The following is a 26,694-nucleotide window of genomic DNA, read 5'->3' as shown; positions in this document are numbered from 1 at the left end:
AAAAACAGTGAATCGTGTTACTGATAGTTGGTGAGAAATAAACAGTAAGACAATTCTGAATTGGTTTCAAGCATTCAGACTTGGAGATATCAGAAAGGGCCAGGAGTGAAAATTAAATGATTTCACTACTTCAATAAGTTAGGAACTACAAAGAATTTGAAGGTATTGACAATCATCTTGAAGGTCACAATGAAAGTTAAGCTTTGGAGAATGCAATCGTTGATAGATTGTACGAAGGTAGTCCATTATCTACACTTGGTATCTGTGCTGATATTGTTCATTGTGTACTCTGGATAAATTCCACTGCTAATAACCTTTAGGAAGTTGTACAGTTTTATAGTGTTGTAGGTGTATAGGCAATGTTCTAATGCATTCTGCATTTCATTTAAATACATAATTTGTTACCCAATTTGTCTTTTTTTATACCTTTTTAACTATTTCCATGCATCTTCAGCTGTCAGGGGGAGCCAATTAAATGGCCAAAAAGTACTGGTCCTGATATGTCCCAATTAACTGGAATCCACTATATTTCTGAAGTGCAGTTGCTAAGAAAGCAAAGGAAACGTACCCCCATCAATTCAATGTTACCCATTTTCCCATGTCTTGTTGCACAGAGCCTTTGCTGAATCTATCAGAAAGGAAGGTGGCATAAAAGGGTGGGAAAATTTTCCTTTAAATGAACAATGTCACCATTTTCTGCTCAGATCCACAGTTTGATTAGCATCTGCAATCATTATGAGCTGGTCTCACGGGTCAGGGTCAACTGCAGGAAAAGTGAAGCCCTGCTCTTTGCAAGCTAGTCAAAATGAATGGTTCTCTTTGCCATCAAATCTGACTACCTGGGGCTGTTGGAGGAGCCAGAGAGTGCAGCAAGAATTGGATGGAACAGATAAGTAAATGCATAAGAATGGTAAGAGAATGAAATAAAATCTGCATTTTGTGCACTTTTATCATAATGAAACAGAAATACCCTTTAATCAACTTATAAAACACAAGGAAAGTAGCTACTGAAGCTATGGTTGAAAGACACAATAAACTTAAGGAAAAAAAGAGTGAATTGTGTATGAATTTGTAATTTGTGAATGTGTTGTTACAAGAGCTGAAGATAATGGTCTAGGTGCCAGCTAAGACAATTCTCAAAAGAAAATTGATATAAAATTAGTACACGATTGCTTTTTATTGTCTTTAATGTATCTCATGTATTATTCCTGCAATCTGGATGAATACTAATTTGATAACCCTATCAATAATTAATAAGAAATCATGTAACTTGGAGGAACACTGAACACTGGAGAAAGACTGATTAGACCCGTGAGGACAAACTTTACCAACATTGACATTCAGCCTTACTTGTTTTAGAGATGATGGCAATTGAGTACAGTAAATGATAACACAGGAAAATTAGAGTAAAGTAATTCAAAACACATGCCTGTTAGTAAGATCCTAGCCAGTGTTTTATCTCAGCGCCATTTTTGCATACTTTCTCCATATTCTTGGATAACTTTAATATTGTACTTCAGCAGAGATGTGAACAGATGACTTACCACCACCCAGCATTGTTTTAGAACCACAGAACATTACAGCACAGTACAGTACAGGCCCTTCAGCCCTCCATGTTGTGCCGACCCATATAATCCTTAAAAAAGTACTAAACCCACACTACCCCATAACCCTCTATTTTTCTTTCATCCATGTGCCTGTCCAAGAGGCTCTTAAATACCCCTAATGTTTTAGCCTCCACCACCATCCCTGGCAAGTCATTCCAGGCACTCACAACCATCTGTGTAAAAAAACTTACCCCTGATGTCTCCCCTAAACTTCCCTCCCTTAATTTTGTACACATGCCCTCTGGTGTTTGCTATTGGTGCCCTGGGAAACAAGTACTGACTATCCACCCTATCTATGCCTCTCATAATCTTGTAGACCTCTATCAAGTCCCCTCTCATTCTTCTACGCTCCAAAGAGAAAAGTCCAGCTCTGCTAACCTTGCTTCATATGACTTGTTCTCCAAACCAGACAACATCCTGGTAAATCTCCTCGGAACCCTCTCCATAGCTTCCACATCCTTCCTATAATGAGGTGAACAGAATTGAACACAATACTCTCAGTGCGGTCTCACCAGAGATTTGTAGAGTTGCAACATGACCTCTCTACTCTTGAACTCAATCCCCTGTTAATGAAGCCTAGCATCCCACAGGCATTTTGTTATTGAAGATAAATTTCAGACTGCAATACAAAACTATAATATAGTTCCAATATGCCTCATTAATTAATATGCATTTTTACTGATTGTTACTTCAGGAAAGAAGACATTACCTGCAATGAAAAAGTTAAATTTGAAATAGCAATACCAAATAGGAAAATGACTTCAGTTTGATTGTGCAATTATATGGAGGCACCAGATTGGCTATGAAAACATTAGTTTAGAGCTGAGTTAGAACACAAAACATAGAAATCTAAAGCACATTACAGGCCCTGCTCTGGAGGTGGGGACTGTTAAATCACACTCATAAGTTAGGTTCATCAACACACCACATCCATACAACCACTGAAACTCATAGCTCAAACTATCGACCCTGCACAATGCCTTTTCCAAAAGCTCCCTTCTGGAAAGCTCTATAGCACTTAGAACAAGCTCTTAGCTCTTAGCTCTATAGCTCTTAGCTCTTAGCTCTTAGCTCTAAGCTCTTAGCTCTTAGCTCTATAGCTCTTAGAACATAGACATCTACAGCACATTACAGGCCTTTTGGCGCACAATGTTGTGCCGACCATGTAACCTACTCTAGAAACTGCCTAGAATTACCCTACCATACAGCCCTCTATTTTTCTTTACTCCATGTACCTATCTAAGAGTCTCTTAAAAGACCCCATTGTGTCTGCCTCCACCATTGTCACCAGCAGTGTATTCCACGCACCCACCACTCTCTGTGTGAAAATCTTAACCTCTGACATCCCCCTGTACCTACTTCCGAGCACCTTAAAACTGTGCCCCCTTAGCCATTTCAGATCTGGGAAAACACTTCTGACTATCCACATGATCAATGCCCCTCATCATCTTATCCACCTCTATCAGGTCACCTCTCATCCTCCGTCGCTCCAAGGAAAAAAGGCCGAGTTCACTCAACCTATTTTCATAAGGCACACTCTCCAATCCGGGCAAAATCCTTTTAAATCTCCTCTGTACTCTTTCGATAGTATCCATATCCTTCCTGTAGTGAAGTGACCAGAACTGAACAAATTACTCTAAGGGGAGTCTGACTAAAGTCTTGTAAAGCTGTAACATTAACTCATGGCTCTTGAACTCAATCCCACGGACATTGAATGCCAACACACCATATGCATTCTTAACAACATTGTCAGCTCTCTCTGATCCTCCATACTGTCAAGACTCTTACCATTAATACTATATTCTGCCATCACATTTGACCTACCAAAATGAACCATTTCACACTTATCTGGGTTGAACTCCATCTGCCACTTTTCAGCCTAGTTCTGCATCTGATCAATGTCCCACTGTAACCCCTGACAAACCTCCAGACTACCCACAACACCCCCAAACTTTGTGTCATCAGCAAACTTACTAACCCACCCTTCTACTTCTTCATCCATGTCATTTATAAAAATCGAAGAGGAGAGGTCCTAGAACAGATCCCTGTGGAATGCCGTTGGTCACCAACCTCCATGCAGAATACAAACCACCTACAACCACCCGTTGCCTTCTGTGGGCAAGCCAGTTCTGGTTCCACAATACAAGGTCTCCTTAGATCCCATGCCTCCTTACTTGCTGAAGGAGCCTTGCAAGGGGAACCTTATCAAATGCCTTACTGAAATCCGTACACACTGTAACCACTGCTCTACCTTCATCAATGTGTTTTGTTACATCCTCAAAGAATTCAAACAGGCTCGTAAGGCATAACCTGCCCTTGACAAAGCCATGCTGACTATGCCTAATCATATTATGCTTCTCCAAATGCTCATAAATCCTGCCTCTCAGGATCTTCTCCAACAGCTTGCCCACCACTGAAGCCAGACTCACTGGTTTATAATTTCCTTTCTTGAACAAGGGAACAACATTTGCTATCCTCCAATACCTCTCCCGTCCCTATTGATGATGCAAAGATTGTTACAAGAGGCTCTGCAATCTCCTCCCTTGCTTACCACAGTAGCCTGGGGTATATCTCATCCGGTCCTGGTGATTTATCTGACTTAGTGCTTTTCAAAAGCTCCAGCATATCCTCTTTCTTAATGTCTATATGCTCAGGCATTTGAGTTCACTGTAAGTCATCTCTACAATTGCCAAGGTCTTTTTCACTGGTGAATACTAAAGTAAAGTATTCATTAAGTACCTCCGCTATCTCCTCTGACTCCTTGCACAAGTTAACACTATCACACCTGGTTGGTCCTATTCTCACACGGCTCATCCTCTTGATCTTCACGTACTTGCAGAATATGTTGGGGTTTTCTTTAATCTTGCTCACCAAAGTCTTCTCATGGACCCTGCTGGCTCTACCAATTCCATTCTTAAGCTCCTTCCTAGCAACCTTGTAATTTTCTAGAGCTCCAGCAGTTCCTAGTTTCTTAAATTTTTCGTAAGCTTTTCATTTCTTCTTAATTAGATTTTCTACATCCTTTGTACACCATGGTTCTTTAACCCTACCATCCTTTCCCTGCCTTAATGTAACACGCCTATGCAGAACTCCATGCAAATGTTCCCTGAACATTTGCCACATTTCTGCCATGCATTTCCTGAGAACATCTGCTCCCAAGTTCCTGCCTAATAGCATCATATTTCCCCCTACCCTAATTAAATGTTTTCCCAAATTGTCTGCTCCTATCCCTCTCCAGTGCTATGGTGAAGGAGACAGAGCTGTGGTCACTACCTCCAAAATGCTCTCCCTCCGAGAGATCTGGCACCTGACCAAGTTCATTTCCCAATACCAGATCAAGTACAGCCTCTCCTCTAGTTGGCTTATCTACATATTGTGTCAGGAAACTTTCCTGAACACACCTAACAAACTCCATCCCATCTAAACCCCTTGCGCTAAAGAGATGCCAATCAATATAAGGAAAGTTATAATCTCCCATCACAATAATTATTATTGCACCATTCCTACCTGCTGCCTCCCTACCTGCTCCTCGATATACCTGTTACTATTGGGGGATCTACAAAAACACCAAGTAGAGTTATCGCCTTGTCTCTGACTTCCACCCATACTGACTCATCTTTCCATGACTTCCTCCTTTTCTGCAGCGGTGACACTGAACCCTAATTAGTAATGCCACACCCCTCCTCTTTTGTCTCCCTCCCTGTTCTTTTTGAAACATCTAAAGCCTGACACACTCAGCAGCCATTCCTGCTCCTGAGACATCCAAGTCTCTGTAAAGGCCACAACATCATAGTTCCACGTATTGATCCACGCTCTAAGTTCATCTGCCTTGCTTATGATACTAAAGTTGTATTGAAGGCTCAATTAACCAACTCTGCAAAACAGCAATATCCCTTTAGTCCTGACGAAGGGTCTCAGCCCAATATGTTGACAGTGCTTCTCCCTATAGATGCTGCCTGGCCTGCTGTGTTCCACCAGCATTTTGTGTGTGTTGCTTGAATATCCCTTTTCGGCAGGTTCAAATGAAGTTTCAAGTGCTATTGAGAACTTACCATTTTCAGTTCTTGAACAATGTACTTCAGCATTTTTTTGGTCTCCTCACTGATTTTGATGTCTGTCTGGATCACACACTTGCCACCACAAAATCGAACCGGCACAGAGAAGATGAGATCCATTGGAATATTGAAGTCACCTGGTACATAGGATCAAAAGGTACCAGATCTTTAATTAGGTTAGCATACATCTTGTAACAATGAAAAAATATCTCAGCCTTATAAAATTCAGACAACTTAGAGGGATTCAGTTCCTCTCATAATACACTGATTAACACAATTGTGTAAGAGGAAAGATAGTTACATTGAGGAATAGATATGTAAACAGATTAAGGAAATGTGTAAAAATAATAGGTTTGATGTCATGGGGGATTTTAACTTTCCTCATATAAACTAGAACCTTCTTAGTGCAAGGGGTTTAGATGGGGCAGAGTTTGTTAAGTGCATCTCAGAAGGTTTCTTAAATCAATGTGTAAACGATCCAACAAGAGGAGGGGCTGTACTATATCTGGTGTTGGGTAGTGAGCCTGGCCAGCTGACTGACCTTTCAGTTGGTGAGCAGTTAGGGAACAATAACCACAACTCCTTAAGTTTCAGAATAGCCATAGATAAGGATGATGTAATTATGGTTCTTGCAGGAGAGTCTTAATTTGGAGTAGGACAAAGTACGAGGGTGTTAGGCAGGAACTAAAAAGGTGTAATTGGGACCACCTTTTTTTCTGGTAAGTCCACTCCAGACACGTGGAGGGTGTTTAAAGATCAATTGCACAAAATACAGGGAAGGTACAGAAGGAAGGGCTAGAATTGAAATACAAGAGGACCTTGGATGTCCAGAGAGGTGACTAATTTCATCAAGAAGAAAAGGGAAGTGTATGTAAAGCTTCGAAAGTCAGGATCAAACGGCACACATGAAGATTATAGAGAAGCCAGAAAAGAACTCAAGAAGGCAATTAGGAAAGCTAGGAGAAGCCATAAGGAGTCCTTGGCAAATAGGATTAAGGTGAATCCCGAGGCATTCTATAGATACATCAAGATCAAAAGGATAATTAGGGAGAGGGTAGGACCACACAAGGAAAAAGAGGGGTAAATTTGCTTGGATGCAGAGAATATGACTTAAGAAGAATATGACTTAAGAAGTAGGCCCTTAAGAAGTATTTCACTTCATTATTTACCAAGGAAAATGACAGGGAGGAGCAGGAGATCAGTGCTGAGTGCATAAATATGTTAGGGCATTTAAAGGTCAAGGAAGAGGAAGTGTTACGTCTTGCTAATGAGTATTAAGGTGGGTAAGTCCCCAGGGCCTGATGGGATTTACACCAGGTTATTGAAGGACACAAGAAACAAGATAGCAGGGCCTTGACCAGTACTTTCATGTCCCCCCTAGGCACAATCCCTGGAGGATTGGAGAATGACTAATGCTGTCCCTTTACTTAGGAAGAAAATAAGGGAAAATCCTGGAAATTATAGACAGGTGAGTCATACATCAGTTGTCGGGAAATTTCTGGAGAAAGTTCTTAGGGAAAGGATATATAAGCAATTGGAAAGCTATGGCCTAATTAGGGAGAGTCAGCATGGTTTTGTGTGGGGCAAGTCCTGTCTTACCAACTTGATTGAGTTTCTTGATAAGATGACGAGAGAGATTGATGATTGATAAAAGGTAGAGAAGTGGATGTTGTCTACATGGATCTTAGTAAGGTCTTTGATAAAGTCCCTCATGGAGGCTAATTCAGAAGATTAGGATGCTTGGGGTTTGTGGCAAATTGGCTGTTTGGATTCAGAACTGGAATGCACATAGGAGACAGAGGGTAGTGTTTAAAGGAATGTATTCGAGCTGGAGGTTTGTAATTAGTGGTATTCCACAGGGATCTGTGTTGGATCCTCTGCCATTTGTGATGTATATAAATTAACTGGGTGAAAATATAGATGGATGGTTAGTAAGTTAGTATATGATACCAAGATTGGTGGAGTTGTGCATAATCTAGAAGACTGGTAAAGGTACAGCGTGATATAGATCTTTTACAGATACAGACAGAGAAGTGGCAGATGGAGCTTAACCTAGATAAATGTGAGATAATGCACCTTAGTAGGGCAAATGTAAAGAGACAGTACACAGTTAAGGGCAAGGCCCTTTGTGCACAGTGAAGTCCTTAAGCAGAAAACGATTTAATCACCTGATTTTGTTATGTTAATTGAGGGCAATTGTTAATCTTCGAATATGAAATGTAATGAAATTAAACTTCCTGACTGGAGAGTTTAGATTACCAGTTAGATGGTGATAAAACTAATTTGCTAATCATACTGCAAGGCCCTTAACAGTGTGGTTGAACAGTGAGATCTTGGGGTCCAAATTCATAGCTACACATGTCGATAGGGTGGTTAAGAAGGCTTATGGAATACTTGCTTTTATTAGTTGAGGCACTGAGTTCAAAAATGAAGATGCTATGTTGTAACTTTACAGAACTCTGGTTAGGCTACACCTGAAATATTCCGAACGGTACTGGTCACCCCACTCTTGGAAGGATGTTGAGGCTTTGGAGAGGATGCAGACGAGGTTTATCAGGATGCCGCCTGGTTCAGAAGGCATGTGCTAATCATGAGAGACCGAACAAACTTGTGTTGGGGTTACTTTCTCTGGAGCATCGGAGGCTGAAGGGAGATCTGATAGAGGTTTACAAGATTATGAGAGGAAAAGTTAGACAGGGAGTATCTGTTTTCTAGGGTAGAAATGTCTAACACCAGAGGGCATGCGTTGAAGGTGAGGGGGGTAGGTTCAAAGGGGATATGAGGTGTAAGTGTTTACTCAGAGAGTAGTGGATGCCTGGAATGAGCTTCCTGGTACGGTGACAGAAGTAAATACATTAGAGGCTTTCAAGAGACTTCTAGGTAGGCACATGAATATGGGGAAGAGGGAAGGATATCAACATTTTGTAAGTTGGAGGGATTAGCTTTGGGGGGTTTTTGGATTTACTTTTTAGGATGGCTTGGCATAACATTATGGGCTGAAAGGCCTGTTCCTGTGCTGTGCTAGTCTGTGTTCTACTTACAGTACAGGGCACCTTTTTGAACCAAAGGATATTTCAAGGACACTCCATACACAATGAGGTAATCATTGAGGACTGCTCACTTGTGGTAACATGGATGGAATCATTATCATCATTATATGCTGTGTTGTATGACATGGGCAATCATGATCTCCATGATTGTGATTGTTCTTTGCAGATTTTTCTAAGAAGTGGTTTGTCATCGCCTTCATCTGGGCAGTGTCTTTAGAAGACAGGTGACCCCAGTCATTCTCAAGACTCTTCAAGATTGTCAGTCTGGCATCAATGGTCCCATAACCAGGACTTTGTGATATGTACCAGCTGTTCATACAACCATCAACTACCTGCTCCCATGGTTTCACGTGACCCTGATCAGAGGGCTAAGCAGGTACTACACCTTGCCCCTAGTGTGACCTGCAGGCTAGTGGAGGGAAAGAGTGCTCTACACCCCCTTTGGTAGAGGTGTATCTCCACCTCGCCACCCACAATTGGTGTCTGGGATTTATAACCCAATTTGTGCACGGTGAAGTTCTTAAGCAGAAAATGATTTAATCACCTGATTTTGTGATGTTAATTGAGGGCAATTGTTATTATTCAAATATGAAATGCCATGAAATTAAACTTACTGACTGGAGAGAAAAGATTTCCAGTTAGATGGTGATAAAACTAATTTGCTAATCTTACTGCATATTTTATAACACAAAAGGATCTCAATGTACATCTTGGATCCATTAACGCATGCAATATTGATCTCCCCCTATAGTCTTGTAACTTCATCCTTTGATGGAAGTTATTGCGTCAGTTTGATCCTTACTGCCTTGGTGCCCTGATCTTTCCTTCTGGGAAACTATATTAAAACTAAATTTAAGGGGAGTTTATATCCAAGGATAATATTAAGTGATTCTGGAGGTCCAATGTAATATAATCCAAAGAGATACAGATTTGCTAAATAACAAAAACATAATATTGTAGACAGTCAACCAGCGGATCCAATGAAAATTCTACCAGCCAGAAATGGAGGCATACAGAAAGAGAAAACTCCATGAGCATCTCCAGCTTGCTATGATGATTAAATCATGAAGTTAATGTCCAGGTTTCCTGAGACCTTGGACTTTTCTTTACTCAAATCACTTATGAGAAAGGAAATTTTAAATTCAAGAAATTAAATACATCTGGAATAAAAAACTAGTATCAATAATGATAATCACAAAAATAAGAGATTACTGTAAAAATACATTTTGTTCAGGGATGGAAGCCTGACATCCTCACCTGGTCAGACCTACAAGTGATTTTAGCCACACATAAATATGGCTCACTCATAAATGTCCTTTGAACTAGCTTAGTAAGCCAATTTAGTAGTAATTAGGGGTGGGTTATAAATGCTTGCTTTTCAATGAAACAAAAATGATGACTGTAAAATATAAGACCGAGCAACTGTAACATCTTCAGTAGGTGTGCTGAGTGATCCTCCCTAGGGCCCACTGAAGACGTTAGTCTTCAGCCAACTTTACTCACTCTGTGTAATAATTGAAAATGATTCCAACCAGTAAATACAGTTGAAACTGAAGCCATTAATAATCAGGGAGAAAATTCTGGGCCGGCTGAAGTCATATCTTACATAAGGATAGCTGTGGTTTGACCAGCAGCCAACCTGGACATTAGAAGTTTGGAGAGAAGTTTATAAGTCTTTAATCAGGTCCACTGCCTGACGATAAAAGGCAGGAGTGAGTCGCAGCAGTGTAATAGAGCTTTGACCAGCAATATGAGCGTTTGGGATTGACTAGTAAGAGCAAATTAAAGGAAGGCAGGGTCAAGTGCAATGGCCACCGTGTGAATGGACATGGTTAGAGAGGTGATCTTAAGGCTTTAGCTCTTTGAAGCTTCAGCAAAGAGAGGCTTCACTCAGAGAAAGCAAAGGAAAGGAAAGCTTGTTTTTCCCTTTATATCTGCTCAGCTAAGGGATGACATCTGCTCAGTAGGGATGACATCTGCTCAGTAGGGATGACATCTGCTCAGTAGGGATGACATACAGGAAAGAGAAATGCTCCTCTTGCGGGATGTAGGGAAGGCAGGGAGACCTCCAGTGTCCCTGATGACTACAACTTTGAGAAGTGCATCCAGCTGCAGCTTTTAACAAACCGTGTTAAGGAGCTGGAGCTGGAACTGGATGAACTCTGGATCATTCGGGAGGTTGAGGGGATGATAGACAGAACATCGAGAGGAAGCTACACCCAAGGTGCGGGACACAGTAAACTGGATGACAGTCAGGAAAGGGAAAGGGATTAAGGAACAAGTGCTGAGTATCACTGTGGCCATCCCCCTCAACAACAGGATACTGTTGGGAAGTTGGGCTAGGGGGTGATTTAACAGAGGGAAGCCACGGTGGTCGGATCTCTGGCACTGAATCTGCCTCTGTGGAGGGGGGATAGAAGGGGCACTCTGTAGTGATAGGGGTTTCATTAGTTAAGGGAATGGTCAGCAAGTTCTGTGGGTGAGAGCAAGAGGCCAAGATGATATGTTGCCTCTTGGGTGCTAGGGTCTGGGATATCTCCAATTGAGTCCTCAGTGTACTTAAGTAGGAAGATGAACAGCCAGAAGTTGTGGTCCATGTAAATACCAATTACATGGGTAGGGCGAGTGACGAGGTTCTGCATAGGGAGCAGGATCTCCAGGGTTGTACTCTCAGGATTGCTACCCATGCCACATTAGTGAAGCCAGAACTAGGAAGATTATACAGTTTAATACATGGCTAAGGAGTTGATGTAGGAGGGAGGGCATAAGATTTTTGGATCATTGGGCTCTCTTCCAGGGAAGGTGGGACCTGTACAGAAGGGATAGTTTGCACCTGAACTGACGGAGGACTAATACCCTAGTGGGAAGTTTAGTTAATGCTGCACGGTGGGGTTTAAACTAGGGTTGCAGGGGGATGGGAACCAGAGTGCCAGAACAGTTAATGGAGACGTTGTGGAGGCAGCTATTGCTAAGACTTCAGACAGAGATAGGAATCAAATGTTGAACATGGGGCGATTAGTGTCTTGAGCTGACTATATTTAAATGCAATAAGTATCATAGGAAAGGTGAATAATAGTGCTGAGGATGAGGTAGGTGGTTTGCAAATGGAGGCAATGTGTAGTGAGGAGAGGCTGTTGAAAGGGAAAAATTGCAGTTAGCAGGATGAGTTGCAACGTAAAAGGTGGACAAAATTGAAAAGGGTGAATACAGGACTGAAGGTGTTGTATTTGAATGAGCACAGTATATGGAATAAGGTAAATAAACTTGCAGCACAGTTGCAGATTAGCAGGTATAATGTTGTAGGCATCACTAAATCATGCTGAAAGATTATACTTGAGAGCTTAATGCCCAAGGATACACATAGTATCAAAAGGATAGATAGGAAGGCAGAGGGGGCAGCATGTTCTGATGGTAAAAAATGAAATCAAATCTTAAGATAGAAATGACATAGGGCCAAAAGGTGTTGAATCATTGTGGATAGAGCTAAGGAAATACAAAGATAAAAATACCCTGATGGCAGTTGTATACAGACTCCCAAACAGCAATAAGGATGTGGAGATAGAAAATGCATGCCAAAAGAGCAATGTTACAATAGTCATGGGGGACTTCAATATGCAGGTGAATTGAGATAATCAGGTTGGTGCTGGATGCCAGGAGAGGGAATTTCTAGAATGCCTACGAGAAGGCTTTTTACTGCAGCTCGTGGTCAAGCCCACTAGAGGATCAGCTCTTCTGGACTGGGTGTTGTGCTGTGAACCAGAATTGTTTAGAGACCTTAAGGTAAAAGAACCCTTAGGGGGAAGTGATCATAATGTGATCGAATTCACCCTGATATTTGAGAAGGAGAAGCTGAAGTCAGATGCATCAGTATTACAGTGGAGTAAAGGAAATTATAAAGCCATGAGAGAGGAGTTGGTCAGGACTGGTTGGAAAAGAACACTGGCAAGGATGATGGCAGAGCAGTAATGGCCAGAGTTTCTGGAAGCAATTCGGAAGGCACAGGATAGATACATCCAAAAGAGGAAGAAGTATTCTAAAGGAAAGATTACACAATCATGGCTAACAAGAGAGCAAAACTTAGTGGGAAGTTAGAAGATTGGAAGCTTTTAAAAACCATAGAGGTAACTAAAAATATGATTAAGAAGTTAAAGGCGGAATATGAAAGTAAGCTTGCAATAATATTAAAGAGGATACCAAAAGTTTCTTCACATACATAAAGTGTAAAGGAGAGGCAAGAGTGGATATTGGACTGCCGGAGAGGTGGTGGGGAACAATGAAATAGCAGACGTATTAAATAAGTATTTTGAATCAGACTTTACTGTGGAAGACACCAGCAGTATGGTGGAAGTTCCAGGTGTCAGGGGGCATGAAGTGTGAAGTTACCATAACTAAAGAGAAGGTTCTTGGGAAACTGAAAAGGTCTGAAGGTAGATAATTCACTTAGACTAAATGGGGTACACCCCAGAGTTCTGAAGGAGGTGGCTGAAGAGATTGTGGAGGCATTAGTAACAATCTTTCAATAATCACTAGATTCTGGAATTGTTCCAGAAGACTGGAAAATTGCAAATGTCACTCCAAGAAGGTAGACAGGCAGAAGAAAGGAAACTATAGGCCAATTAATCTGACCTCTGTGGCTGGGAAGATGTTGGAATCGATTATTAAGGATAGGGTGCTTGGAGGCACGTGATAAAATAGGGTGTACTCAGCATGGAATTCTTTGAGGTAACAAGTAGGATAGACAAAGGAGAACCAGTTGATGTTGTGTACTTGGATTTTCAGAAGGCCTTAGACAAGGTGCACACATGATGCTGCTTAACAAGCTATGATCCACAGTATTACAGGAAAGGTTCTATCATGGATAGGCAGTGGCTAACTGGCAAGACACAAATAAAGCCCTCGGGAATAAAGAGAGCCTTTTCTGACCGGCTGTCGGTGACTAGCGTTGTTCCACACGGATTTGTGTTGTGACCAATTCTTTTTACATTAAATGGCAATAATTTGGATGATGGAATTGATGGCTTTGTTGCAAAGTTTGCTGGTGATATGAAGATAGGTGGAGGAGCAGATAGTTTTGAGGTAACAGAGAAGCTACAAAGGATTTAGACAGATTAGGAAAATTGGCAAATAAATGGCAGATGGAATGCTGTGTTGGGAAGTGTATGGTCATGCAGTTTGGTAGAAGAAATGAAAGGGCTGACCATTTTCTAAATGGAGAGAAAATATAGATAACTGAAGTGTAAATTGACTTGGGAGTCCTTGTGCAGGATTCCCTAAAGGTTAATTTGCAGGTTGAGTCTGTGGCGAGGAAGGCAAATGCAATCTTGGTATTCATTTCAAGAGAACTAGAATATAAAAGCAAGGATGAAATGCTGAAACTTTTTAAAGCACTGATGAGGCCTCATTTAGAGTATTGTGAGCAGTTTGGGCCCCTCATCTTAGAAAGGATGTGCTGAAACTGGAGAGGGTTCAAAGGAGGTTCACAAAAATGATTCCAGGATTGAATGGCTTGTCGTATGAAGAACGTTCAATGGCTCTGTGCCTTTATATCCAAGAATTTAGAGGATGAGGGGTGAACTGATTGAAACCTATTGAATGGTGAAAGGCTTGATATAGTGGAAGTGGACAGGATATTTCCTATGGTGGGAAAGTCCAAGACCAGAGGACACAGCCTTTAAAGAAACATCCTTTAAGAATGGAGACGGGGAGAAATTTCTTTCACCAAAGAGTCGTGAATCTGTGAAATTCTTTTCCACAGGCAGCTGTGGAGGCCAAATCTTTATGTGTATTTAAGAAGTTGATAGATTATTGATTGGTCAGGGCATGAAGGGATATGGGGAGAAGGCAGAAGATTGGGGCTGAAAGGAAAGCTATGATGAAATTGTGGAGCAGACTCGATGGGCCAAATAGCCTAATTCTGCACCTATATCTTATGGCTTTATGGTTGTTAACCCCAGAATATACAATAATGCCAAAGTTTATCACTCTGTGGTTTAGGCCTAACCATCTTCAGTTCTTTTTCTGTGATCTTCCAAAGGGCTAGAGGCAGAAATATAAATGCTTTCATTTCATCTTCAGTTCCTCAGTCAGTATAGCAATCTGTCCATCAAGATATACACAGTTTCTATGCCCTTGCATACAAGTGAAATATAGTATTTGCGCAAAAAGTGATTCCTTTATCAAAAAGTGATTTTGTAAGCACTTCCTTAGAGTAGCATTAAAATTCATCAGAAATATAAATGGACCAACCAAATAAACAGTAGGTGCAAGAGCAATTCTGAGTTTTTGTAGTGAATGTTTCACCTCTTGACTCCCTAAAGTATTTCCAACATCTAGAAAGCACATGCCCAATTGGCATCACCAAGACAATTCTAGAATATCAGTGTCACCCGAGAAAATAATAACCATTTTAAATTAATTTGTCAATTTCACTAACAATGTAGCAATATAGCCATACCATGTACTACCTGTATGATAACAAATTAGCTAGGCTTTTTCTGCAGCAGTGCATAAATGCATAAATTCTGCTAATAGGAAGGACAAGATAAGGAGTCATTTGGTGCATTATTACCAGAATCCACCCCCCACCCCACTACGGCACTCATCATCCTGACTTGGAAGGGAAACACAAAAATACAACTGCAGATGCTGTGGATCAAAGAATACGTACACAACGCTGGAAGAACTCAACAGGTCAGGCAGCATCCGTGAGAAAAGAGTAGCCAACGTTTCGGGCCGAGACCTTTCATCAGGATTTGGGGGGGGGGGGGAAGAGAGGGCCGAAGCCCAGTAATAGAGATAAGGGAGGGGGTAGGGCCTGGAGGTGCCAGGTGGAAAACCAATCACAGGAAGGATAAAGGGGGGAGGGGATAAGCATGAAAGAACTGTAGAGATAAAGGAGCAGAAAGTTGAAAGGGGAGAGGGGCAGAGAGGGACCTGGGATAGGGGAAGGGGGAGGGGGAGGGAATTACTGGAAATTGGAGAACTCAATGTTCATATCACCAGGCTGGAGGCTACCCAGATGGTAGATGAGGTGTTGCTCCTCCATCCTGAGTTTGGCCTCATCATGGCAGTAGAGGAGGCCATGTATGGACATATCTAGATGGGAATGAGAGGCAGAGTTGAAGTGGGTGGCAACTGGGAGGTCCTGTCTATTGTGACGGAAGGAGCGGAGGTGCTCGACGAAGCGGTCCCCCAATTGGCGTTGGGTTTCGCTGATGTAGAGGAGGCCGCACCGGGAGCGCCGGATGCAATAGACAACTCCAGCAGACTCGCAGGTGATTTTGCTGTTCCTTTGTTGATGCTTTGTTGAGTTGAAATTGTCAAGAGAAATAGCCACCTGGATGAAGGACACTTCATATCCCTGTAAAAATCAGCCACTTTGAAGAGGAGTAAACTAAAGGAAGATATTTTTTATATTTTTTTTAAAAAAGTGGGTAGCTCACCTTTACTGACAACTCCAAGAGACATTATCTCCCCCGTTGGTGAGTCAAAATACCAGCAATGTAAGACTTTGTATATTGCAGCCGCCAAAGAAAATCCTAAAGGACGCTTTGATATCTTCTGAACCATTGATCGATGAGAATTTACTGCTTCCCGGAATTCTGTCTCTATCCATTTACTGCAAACAAGAGATTGAGGCAAAAATAATATGTAATAATGCTTAGTGTAAAAAAATGCCATGCTTAGCTGTTATTTCCTGATAATTCTAACTAACAATTGCAGCCAACTGGTGAACTCACATATAATAATTTGTATGGTAGTCATAAATTGCCTTTAATATGATTAAAAGCCTACTGTTTTTATATGGGTGAAATATGACAAACCAAGAGTTTATAGAGATCATTAAATCAATGAATCACACACACATACAAAATATATCCTATACATGCTATTACATAAAATAGATTCACCTCTTTGTCAGGCTCATTAGTCCCTTTGCTAGTTTTCCCACAACATCGCCCTTTAATTATTTGGAGGTTGTTTTTCCCCCGTCCACCAAAATTTCTGGTGGAAAGTCAATGAAGTGACACATCAACAATTTTCTCACTACAAATGCTGCTGTCTTCCTGCCTCTTATAATGTAAAAAAAAGTAGGACTAGGTTTAAGGGCAGGGAAAATTTCAAAAATTGAAGGATGACTAAAAACATTGATAAAGAGTGAAAAACCAAGTATGAATACAACCTAATAAGGAATATTTTTTAAAATGGTAGTAGTCTCACTAAAGTATTTAAAAGCAGTCTACAATAACAGAAGAATCTCTTCGTTAAAATAAAGTTGGTTACTTAGAAGTATGGGAATTGGAACTGAGGGCATAGTGAAGATAAAAGCTGATCCCTTTAGAACTGAGGTGAGGCGGGGAAGGTTATTAATGCTTGGAATTTGTTACTCAGACAACTGGATGCTAAGTGATTAAATATAATCCAAGATAATTTATGGGTCATATAGGAATTTAGAGCTACAGAAGTAGTCAGTAAAATGGAATTAAGGCAGCTAAAATAGTCTCAATTTTACCATAGCATCTTCAATGCCTGAATTGCAGCAAAAACTACTTCTGCGTTTATCTAGCAGATCAGCACAAAAGTTTCAGTACAGACTTATTCACCATTAAGAATCTTTCCTCACCTGTCATTTAGTACCTCCAATACAGGGTGCGAAAACTCAGGTGGGCCCCAGACAGCGCTTTCGTATCGATGAACACGCGCGCTATGCAAGTCAATGTAAGTACTTCTACCGATGTTTCCCCAAACAATTACATCTTTCACATCTATAGAGCCAGGATGTTTGGGGGGGGGGGGGGGAGGGTAGGCAGGGATGGGTGGTGTAGAAAATGTGGGACAAAAACATGAATTATAATTCTGTAATAAAAAATTGCATATTTAAGAATTGAATGAAAAGATTAAAGTCAGAAGTAATTAACCAATTATACTGGTTTTGATAGGTTTATACTGTTTAGAAATTACAGAAATTTCAGTCTAATTTTATAATCTTAAAGTCCATTATGGTCTAACTTACCAGTATCTAAATCATTGGACACTTTGAAACATACTTATATTTAGTTTTATTTTAAACTCCTCAAAAAAAATGAAGCAGTCCATGCCAGCATATGCAAAGTTTTGGAAACATGGACCAAGAAGTAACAATGAACAATTATGCCACACAAGTTCCAGGCAGTGACTAATTTCAACAAGAAAATGCCTAACCAGTTAACTTCATCATTCAATTGTTTTATTACTGCACAGTCTTGAGGATCTCTGTTGATAAGAAGTGTAATAAAGGCATTCATAGCAAAAGGAGCAGGGAGGTTCTACTGCAGTTGTACAAGGCCTTGGTGAGACAGCAACTAGAATATTGTGTGCAGTTTTGGTCCCCTAATCTGAAGAAAGACATTCTGGCCATAGAGGGAGTACAGAGAAGGTTCACCAGATTGATTCCTGGGATGGCAGGACTTTCATATGAAGAAAGACTGGATCGACTAGGCTTATACTCACTGAAATTTAGAAGATTGAGGGGGGATCTTGTTGAAACATATAAAATTCTAAAGGGATTGGACAGGCTAGATGCAGGAAGATTGTTTCCGATGTTGGAGAAGTCCAGAACGAGGGGTCACAGTTTAAGGATGAAGGGGAAGCCTTTTAGGACCGAGATGAGGAAAAACTTTTCACACAAAGAGTGGTGAATCTGTGCAATTCTCTGCCACAGGAAACAGTTGAGGCTATATTTAAGAGGAAGTTAGATATGGCCCTTGTGGCTAAAGGGATCAGGGGTTATGGAGAGAAAGCAGGTATAGGTTTCTGAGTTGATCAGCCATGATCATACAGAATAGCGGTGCAGGCTTGAAGGGCTGAATGGCCTACTGCTGCACCTATTTTCTATGTTTCTATGTAACTGGACTAACTAAATACACACTGTGCCTAACACAGCACAATATTATGAGAAACATTGTGGTGTTTTACTGGAATATTAGGCTGAACACTGTGACATAAAGTATGGAATTGTAGCATTTCTAAATTGCTATGTAAGTGAAGGATGCTCAGGAAACATGACATGCCCTATGATTGTACTCATGTTCTAATTCACATGTTCTAGAATAATGGATGAACTGCACTGTTTCATAAATGGAATAAAATTCATATTTTAAGGAACTTAAACTCTAGAATAATTAAGAGATGGGACCTTAATTATGGAACTGAGTCTCTGTGGCAAGCATGCCTACGTTAGGGAATAGAGATTCAAAAGAAGCAACAAATGACCAAAGTATACCCACCTAATGTATTCACATTCAATTTCTTAGCTATTTGTGCCTTGGCTTCTCCTTCAATTTGAGTTGAAACCGCTACAATATTATGATGATTGACAGAAAATGCACTCTCCAGGAGGATGTGCATTTTCAAATTCAGTATGTGCTCACCAGCAACAATCACACGGACATCAAATTTTGCGAAAGTGTCAATCCTATCTCCAATATCTTGGTAAAGATCGACCATGTCTTTGTAGCAGTCTTCCAATGATTTATTTTCATCTGGTACAATATCGTTGAGAATAATGATAATTTCAGCATCCATGAAAGCTTTTCTTAAGGAATTATGCACTGATACTTTATTAAGTAGCGGGAAGGCCATGTCTACAACCTCCATTTGTAAGGCATTTAAACTTGACATGGAGCCGTCAATGTCCAACAGGTTTAAGCTGATAAGCTTGTCTTCACCAAATATCTCTCCACTCAGCAAGGAGGGAATCAGAACGTAGCAAGCAGGATTTAATGCTCTAAATTATGAAACAAACATCTGTTAATTTCCATATACAATAGATGTTGTAAGGCATCTAGGAGATTTACATGTTACCTTCATGCCAGCAACATTTGAGTGGAACTAACTTCATAAGAAGAATCATATGAAATAATATTCTGTATTTCTCTATGATTTGACTGAACTTCTTGGGGTAGCAAGCTCCACATTCTGCTAGTTCTTCCTACGTATGTTTTGTCTTAATTATAGTACTTTCTTGTAACAATGTATATATTACCCACCAGCCCCCACCTCAGATTTAGACACTTCATTAACACAAAGATCTTTTGTCTACGCTTATCAAATGATTTCATGAATTTAAAGAACTCTTTTATGCTTTCCCTCAGATAAAGACACCACTGTAGTAGGGACTCCTTATTTTCTTTATTGTTAAAGGTTAAGTTCATCATGCATGTTATGTGCTATGTTGCATGTTATTACAGGTTTGGGATACATGCACACACACACACACGCTACCATCTGTTGGTGGAGGGAGTTCAATAAAGTGTACGTTAGAAGTAATTCACTCATGTTGATTTTTGTTGACACTCCTACATCAGTGACCCTTCTAGAGATTTTTGAACTTTCTGAGTTGGAGTTCCTAAATTGGACGTACAAACTGGGGAAGATGGACCATCTCTTGAGGCTGTGAACAGCAGTGCCACCTAGACTTCTGGTAAGCATGAGATGGTGTTGTGTTTCAGCAGGCACAAATTCTGTTGTAATTGTGTTGGCAGCAGTGTCTACACCCCTGCTCTGCACCAACAGCCGTCTTGTTGATGTCCAGAACTGGCACCTCGTCAACTCAGACTTTCTACTCCCTCTCCAGCACACTCAGCACCACTAGCACTTCAAAGTCGTCCAGCACCCTTTCCACCTCCGCCAACTTCTCCCTGAATTCCCAGACCTGAACGAGGCCATCTTCTCTTCCTCCACTGCTAAACATGGGGTGGAGCACCAAATCCTCACCATTGGCCCGCCCCTTCCCATCCGCACCAGACACATCGATATGGAGAAGCTAGCCATCGCCGGGGCTGAATTTGACACCACGGAGCACCTGGGCATCATCAGCAGTCCATAGGCTTCCCGTTTCCTCCTCGTGCAAAATCCCACGCATCCAGGATTTCTCTGCCTGCCTGGCAGGGAAAATTATTTTCTCGAAGGTGGACCTCATTTGCAGTTATCACCATGTCCCAGTCCACTTGAGTGACATTCCTAAAAGCATTGCTATTATACCATTTGGTTTGTTTGAGTTCCTTCAAATGCTGTTCGGGCTAAAGAATGCAGCTCAGACCTTTCAGACCTCATGGGCAGAGTTCTCAGGGATTTTCCATTCCTGTTAGCTTACTTAGAAGATATTCTAGTAGCCAGCTCTTCTAGGGACAAACATCTCTTACACTTGAGAACCCTTTACGAACATCTTAGTCAGCACGGTCTTATCGTTAACCTGGCAAAGAGCCAGTTTGGACTGTCCATGGTTGATTTCCCTCAGACACCATGTCAATGCAGCAGGGGCAGTTCCCCTGCCAGCTAAAATTGAGGCCATTAAGTGCTTCCCTTGGCCAGTCATTATTAAGGAGTTTTTGAGCTTGGTGAACTTTTATCACTGTTTTTACCCCCAAGCGGCTCAGCTCATGCATCCCCTCTACGAGGCCCTTAAGGCAAAGCGCCCAAGCACATCGTGGACTGGTTAGAAGAAAGGTCCAAGGCATTCTTGGATGCTAAGCAGGCAGTGTCAATTGCAATGCTGCTGGCACACCCCCTCCCAGTGGTGCCAATGACGCTCACCGTACAGCGGTGCATGAGCAGTTGGTCAACTGCATTTGGCAGCCTCTCGCTATTTTAGCCATCAGCTTCACCCCTGTGAGCACAAGTACAGCATGTTCAACCATGAGCTTCCTGGCCAATACCTGGCAGTGCACATTTTAATTTTCTCCCTTTGGCTTTTATGGCTTTTAAGCCCCTAATATTCACCACAGCTAAGATCTCTGAACCTTGGTCTGCTCGGCAGCAGCAACATCTTCCTTTTATTTCAGAGTTCACCATGGACATCCAGCACGTCGCGGGGAAGCGTAACCTCGTGGCTGACTGTCTTTCCCAGTCCATTTGGGTTTTGAACCCGAGTGTGCTGGCGCTGCGTTTGGCAGACAGAGGGTTGAAATCGGTGGACGTTGCTTTCAGTGGCTGCGGCATTTCAATGTCCAATCAACAGGGCGACCGAGGCCAGTTGTGCCAGCAAGCTGATGGCGGTGTGTTTTCAATGCAGTTCGTGGGTTTTCTCAGCCGGGGCCAGAGGGCATCGCAGAAACTGGTGACAGAAAAGTTCGTGTGGCATGGGCTTAAGGAGGATGTCAGGGACTGGGCTAGTGGTTGTTTGACGTGTCAACTACACACCAAGGCTCTTTTCACGGTCCATGAGCGGCGTTTCGACTACGTGAATGTGGGTTTGGTTGTCCCTTTGTCCCCATCCTGTGGGTTTGCTCGCCTCCTCAGCATTGTTGATAGGACTACACATTGGCCAGAGGCAGCGCTACTGTTGTCCATTTCAGTCACGGAGGTGGTCTGAGCTTTCGTTGGCTCTGGATCGCTCAGTTCACTGTCCCATCTGATGTCTCTTCAGACCGAGGGACACAGTTTACGTCCAAGCTTTAGTGTGCAGTCGCCCGTGATCTGGGGGTCAAACTGCACCAGACCCCAGCTTACCACTTTCAGGACAATGATCTGTGCAAGCAGTTCCATCATTCAAAGAAAACCGCTCTCCGTGCATGCCTCAGTAACGGTTGCTGGGTGGACAGACTCTGCTGTGAGTCACGTTGGGGCTGAGGACGGCTCCTAAGCTGGACCTAAAGTCCTCTTCTGCTGAGCTCATTTTCAGGCAACCCCTGTGGGTGCCGGTTGAGTTTTCCCCCTAACGTCCATGGTCCTGTGGTCTGCTTTGCATCAGCAGTCAGCTTTCAAAGACAGTGTTAAAACTTTCACTCCAGTGCCCATGTTGCTGCATGGCCTGCTGCGGTCACATCTGTCACCAAGTCTGCAGGGGACAAACTATGTGTTTGTGCATCACGATGACCATCTGCGGCCGCCTTATGACGTCGTGTTCTGCGTGTTGGAAGCGAGGGATAAGTTTTTTTTTTAAGCTGGACTTTTTGGGGGTAACCCAGACAGCATTTCTGTGGATCGTCTCAAGCCCACCTATTGGGTCCCGGACTCTCCAGTGGAAGTGGCTCTGCCCCCGTGGAGTGGGGTGGGGGTGTTGGTGGGGTTTTCAATAAAGTGTACATTTAAAGCAATTACACTCCTGTCGATTTTTGTTGACTGTCCTGCACCATTTTATTATGAACCAGTTTGATATTTAGGACTTGAATTTGAACAAGTTCTGTAAACTCTTAAAATATTTAACAATGGTGATTGGATGCTCAGCCAGACTGGTGGGCATCTCTCTCTTTTGTCTTTCAAACAAGTACACAAAAAGATTTTCAAAATTCATTAATGCACAAAAGCAACTAGAATTACAGAATAGCTACAGTACTGTGCAAAAGTTGTAGGCACACATAAAAAAGTCTGTAAAGCAAGGATGCTTTCAAAGATAATGAAATGAATATCAAAAATACTATAAAGAGCAGGAAACAGTTAAAAAAAAACTAAATCAAATCAATATTTGGTGTGATCATCATTTGCCTTTAAAACTGCATCAATTCCCTTAGGTACATTGTTGTACAGTTTTATAAGAAAATCGGCTGATAGGTTGTTCCAAGCATCCTGGAGAATTTGTCACAGTTCTTCTGCAGACTCTTGCTGTCTCGTTTGCTTCTCTCTCCAGGTAATCTCAAACAACCTCAATGATGTTGAGATCAGGGCTCTGTGGAGGCCATACTATCTGAAATCTAGCGTCCTTAAGACTTTTGCACAAAACTGTACTTCAAATTTAGTTATTCTTTTACCTTATTGTCTAATGGAGTCACTAAACTCTTATTATAAATACAGACAACACACACAAAATGCTGGTGGAATGCAGCAGGCCAGGCAGCATCTATAGGAAGAAGTAAAGTCGGCATTTCGTCAGGACTAACAGGAAAAAGAGATAGTAAGAGATTTGAAAGTGGGAGAGGGAGACCTGAAATGATAGGAGAAGACGGGAGGTTGAAGACAGGTTGAAGCTAAGAGCTGGAAAGTTGATTGGCAAAAGGGATACAAGGCTGGAGAAGGGGGAGATTCATAGTACAGAAGGCCTTGGAAGAAAGAAAGGGGGAGGGGAGCACCAGAGGAAGATGGAGAACAGGCAAGGAGTTATGGTGAGAGGGAAAGAGAGAAAAAAATCATTAAAAATTAAAAATAATGGATGGGGTAAGAAGGGGAGGAGGGGCATTAACAGAAGTTAGAGAAATCAATGTTCATGCAATCAGGTTGGAGACTACCCAGACGGAATATAAGGTGTTGTACCTCCAACCTGAGTGTGGCTTCATCTCAACAGTAGAGGCCATGGATTGACATATTGGAATGGGAATGGGACATAGAATTAAAATGTGTGGCCACTGGGAGATCCTGCTTTCTCCGGCAGACAGAGAGTTGGTGTTCAGCAAAACGGTCTCCCAGTCTGTATAAATACAGTTCTATTTTAACTCATGTCACATGTGTGTCTCTCAGCTAACATTTAGAAGCAGTAACGAGCAGTTTCATATGGTTACTAATTCCATAAAAGAAAAAGTAGCTCTTTCATTTTAATTAACATGAGTTAGGATGGCAATGTTATCTCTAAAGATACAGTACATACGACCATCAATGAGAAACCACTTAAAATTGCGAGAGATGTGTGAGCCAATAAACAGTGGCAGCTATGAGAAAGAAATGTGCTGAAGTTGTCTGATAGAAATAAAGAAATGGTTTGATTACAAAATTTTTAAAAATCCATAGTTACCCACTAATCCAGACTGACATTGGTTTTATTAGGCTTCTTTTCTTTTTCTCTTCTTCCATCTCCTTCAGGTAAGTCTTGAAGTTCTCCTTTGCAATTTTGATCATGAGGTCAGTTTGCATATCAGAAATAAAACCATAGTAACTCTAAAGATGTAAAAGGCAAAGTGGCACAGCAAATTTCTTAATTAGGCTTCAATGCAAGATTAGGTGATCCTTTATATAAACCATATTTAATGAAGATGATAGGCATAATCTGTTCCACCCCTCGAATGAATGTCTCACAGATCTTTCTCTCCTGTTGTCCCATGTTGGATACAAGTTCTCTCCGTTCCGATCATGCTTAGCCTCTCTTCCCATCTCTCTCTCTCTCATTTAACCCCAAACTTTATATTCCAGATTCTGACTGCCAATTTCCTGAGTGATTTTTGCCCCAGTCCTTGAAAATATGCTTTATTCATTACTGCTTCATTTCTTTTTATTTACTCCTTGAATGAGACCATGCATAATCGGTCAGAATCGTACAGAATTCAGTCTCAAAACACTGCTTAGTTCAGTGGTATAGCTCTTTGGATGTTTACATTCTCCTTTGTTATCCTATTACAATTGATATTCTACCCCTAATTTACTTGTTTCAAGTACTATGATTTGTTATCATATGCCTGGTAGATTTAATGTCCTTGTTCTATCCAATACTATCCATCTGCTTTAATTGTTTAATAGTCTAAAATCAAGCCCTGACTACCACATTCTGCAAGTTTTAAACACAATTCTGTTTCGGCATGTGTTTTGCAGTTAGAATTGTTTTATTGAATTAACTGATGATCATAGTTTATTTCTCACCCTTACACTATTGTAATACCAAACTAATACATAGACAGAAAATGCTGGAAACATTCAGCAAATCATGCAGATATGTGGAAAGACAAACAGACTAAAGCTTTAAGTTGATGACCTGTTGTGTGCTTCCTGCATTTTTCTTATTTTATTTCAAAAATCAAATTTATTCTCATATGCAAAAGTGTATGTATGCATGCATAGGTACAGCAAAAAAAAACGTACTTGCATCACAAAATGTTTAATTAAATACAAGCTATACAAAATTATACAAGATCAATTAGAACAAAAGAAACATAAATTTCATAGTATAAATTAGACAAAGTGGTCACTGTGTTGCTACATAGAGGTAGTGATTAGGGTTCCGGGTGGTTCAAGAAATAAATGTTTGAAGGGAAGTGGTTAAAGTTTCTTGAACCTGGTGATATGCAACCTCAGGTTTCTGTACACCTTGCCTGATGGTAACTGAGAGAAGATGGCATGGCCCGGATGCTGAGGATTTGGTCAGTGATAGACGTTGCCATCCCGAGGCAGTGCCCAATGTAGATCAGACTCAGAAACTATTAATGGTGGGAAGCAATGTTTTTATGATTTATTGGGCAGAGCCTACTACACTGTGCACCCTCTTATGTTCCTGAGCTTTCAAATTGCCATATCAGATTATGATGAAATGAGTCAGGATACTTTCAACAGTTCATACATACTAGCTTGTTAAAGTATTCTGTAACATACTACATGTCCATAACATTTTAAGGAAGTATGAATATAGCTGCATCGTTCTTGTGATTACATCTATGTGCAGGGCCCAAGGACAGGTCATCCAATATATTAATGCTCGGGAATATATTAGATCCCTCTTTCAACCAATGGTACAGAGATGGAGCTGGTTGGGAAATTTGAGTTTCTAGGTGTAATTATCATCGATTTGTGCTGGTCCTCCCAAGAGAGCATCATGGCCAAGAAAGCATATTAAAGCCTCTACCTCTCAGAAGGCCGAAGAACTTCAGCATGTCCCCAATGACTCACTAATTTTTACAGATGCACCATTGAAAGCATCACAATTTTATATGGCAACTGCCTCTGAACAATGTTTGTAGCTCTCAGCAAGTTATTGTAGTTGAGGCAGTCAACTCTACAAAACAGCCTCCCCACTTCCCACTGCCTTGAGAAAGCAGCCAACATAATTAAAGACCCTTCTCATCCCAGTCATTCTCTCTTCTCCAATCTTCAGTTGAACAGAAGATACAAAAGTTTAAGAATACAAACCACCAGACTCAAGCTTCTATCCCACTGTTATCAGACTCTTACACAGACCTCTCATACACTAGAGGTGAATTCTTTATCTCCCAATCTACTTTGCTGTGGTCCTTGCACTTTATTTGATTAACTGAACTGCAGTTTCTCTACAATTGCAATACTATCGTCTACACTGTATTTTTCTTTTTACTA

The 26,694-nt window shown here is 41.3% G+C and overlaps 1 protein-coding gene across 2 annotated transcripts in view; it reads right to left on the bottom strand.

Moving 5' to 3' along the window:
• mdh1b (malate dehydrogenase 1B, NAD (soluble)) overlaps positions 1–26,694 on the bottom strand; it is a 48,150-nt gene that overhangs the window by 4,998 nt on the left and 16,458 nt on the right. The window contains exons 4-8 of one of the 2 annotated variants that reach the window (XM_059967273.1): positions 24,413–24,555; positions 19,122–19,477; positions 17,336–17,477; positions 16,155–16,330; positions 5,660–5,799 (exon numbers count right to left, since the gene is read on the bottom strand). In XM_059967273.1, coding sequence (XP_059823256.1) covers positions 5,660–5,799; positions 16,155–16,330; positions 17,336–17,477; positions 19,122–19,477; positions 24,413–24,555 — 957 coding nt within the window. Of the gene's footprint in view, positions 1–5,659; positions 5,800–16,154; positions 16,331–17,335; positions 17,478–18,977; positions 19,478–24,412; positions 24,556–26,694 lie in introns of both variants that reach the window. The other variant, XM_059967272.1, reaches the window with a different exon arrangement.

This window comes from Hypanus sabinus, chromosome 4, assembly GCF_030144855.1.
Source record: "Hypanus sabinus isolate sHypSab1 chromosome 4, sHypSab1.hap1, whole genome shotgun sequence".
In the NCBI taxonomy this organism is placed as follows: domain Eukaryota; kingdom Metazoa; phylum Chordata; class Chondrichthyes; order Myliobatiformes; family Dasyatidae; genus Hypanus; species Hypanus sabinus.
This window is presented reverse-complemented; position numbering and strand designations above follow the sequence as displayed.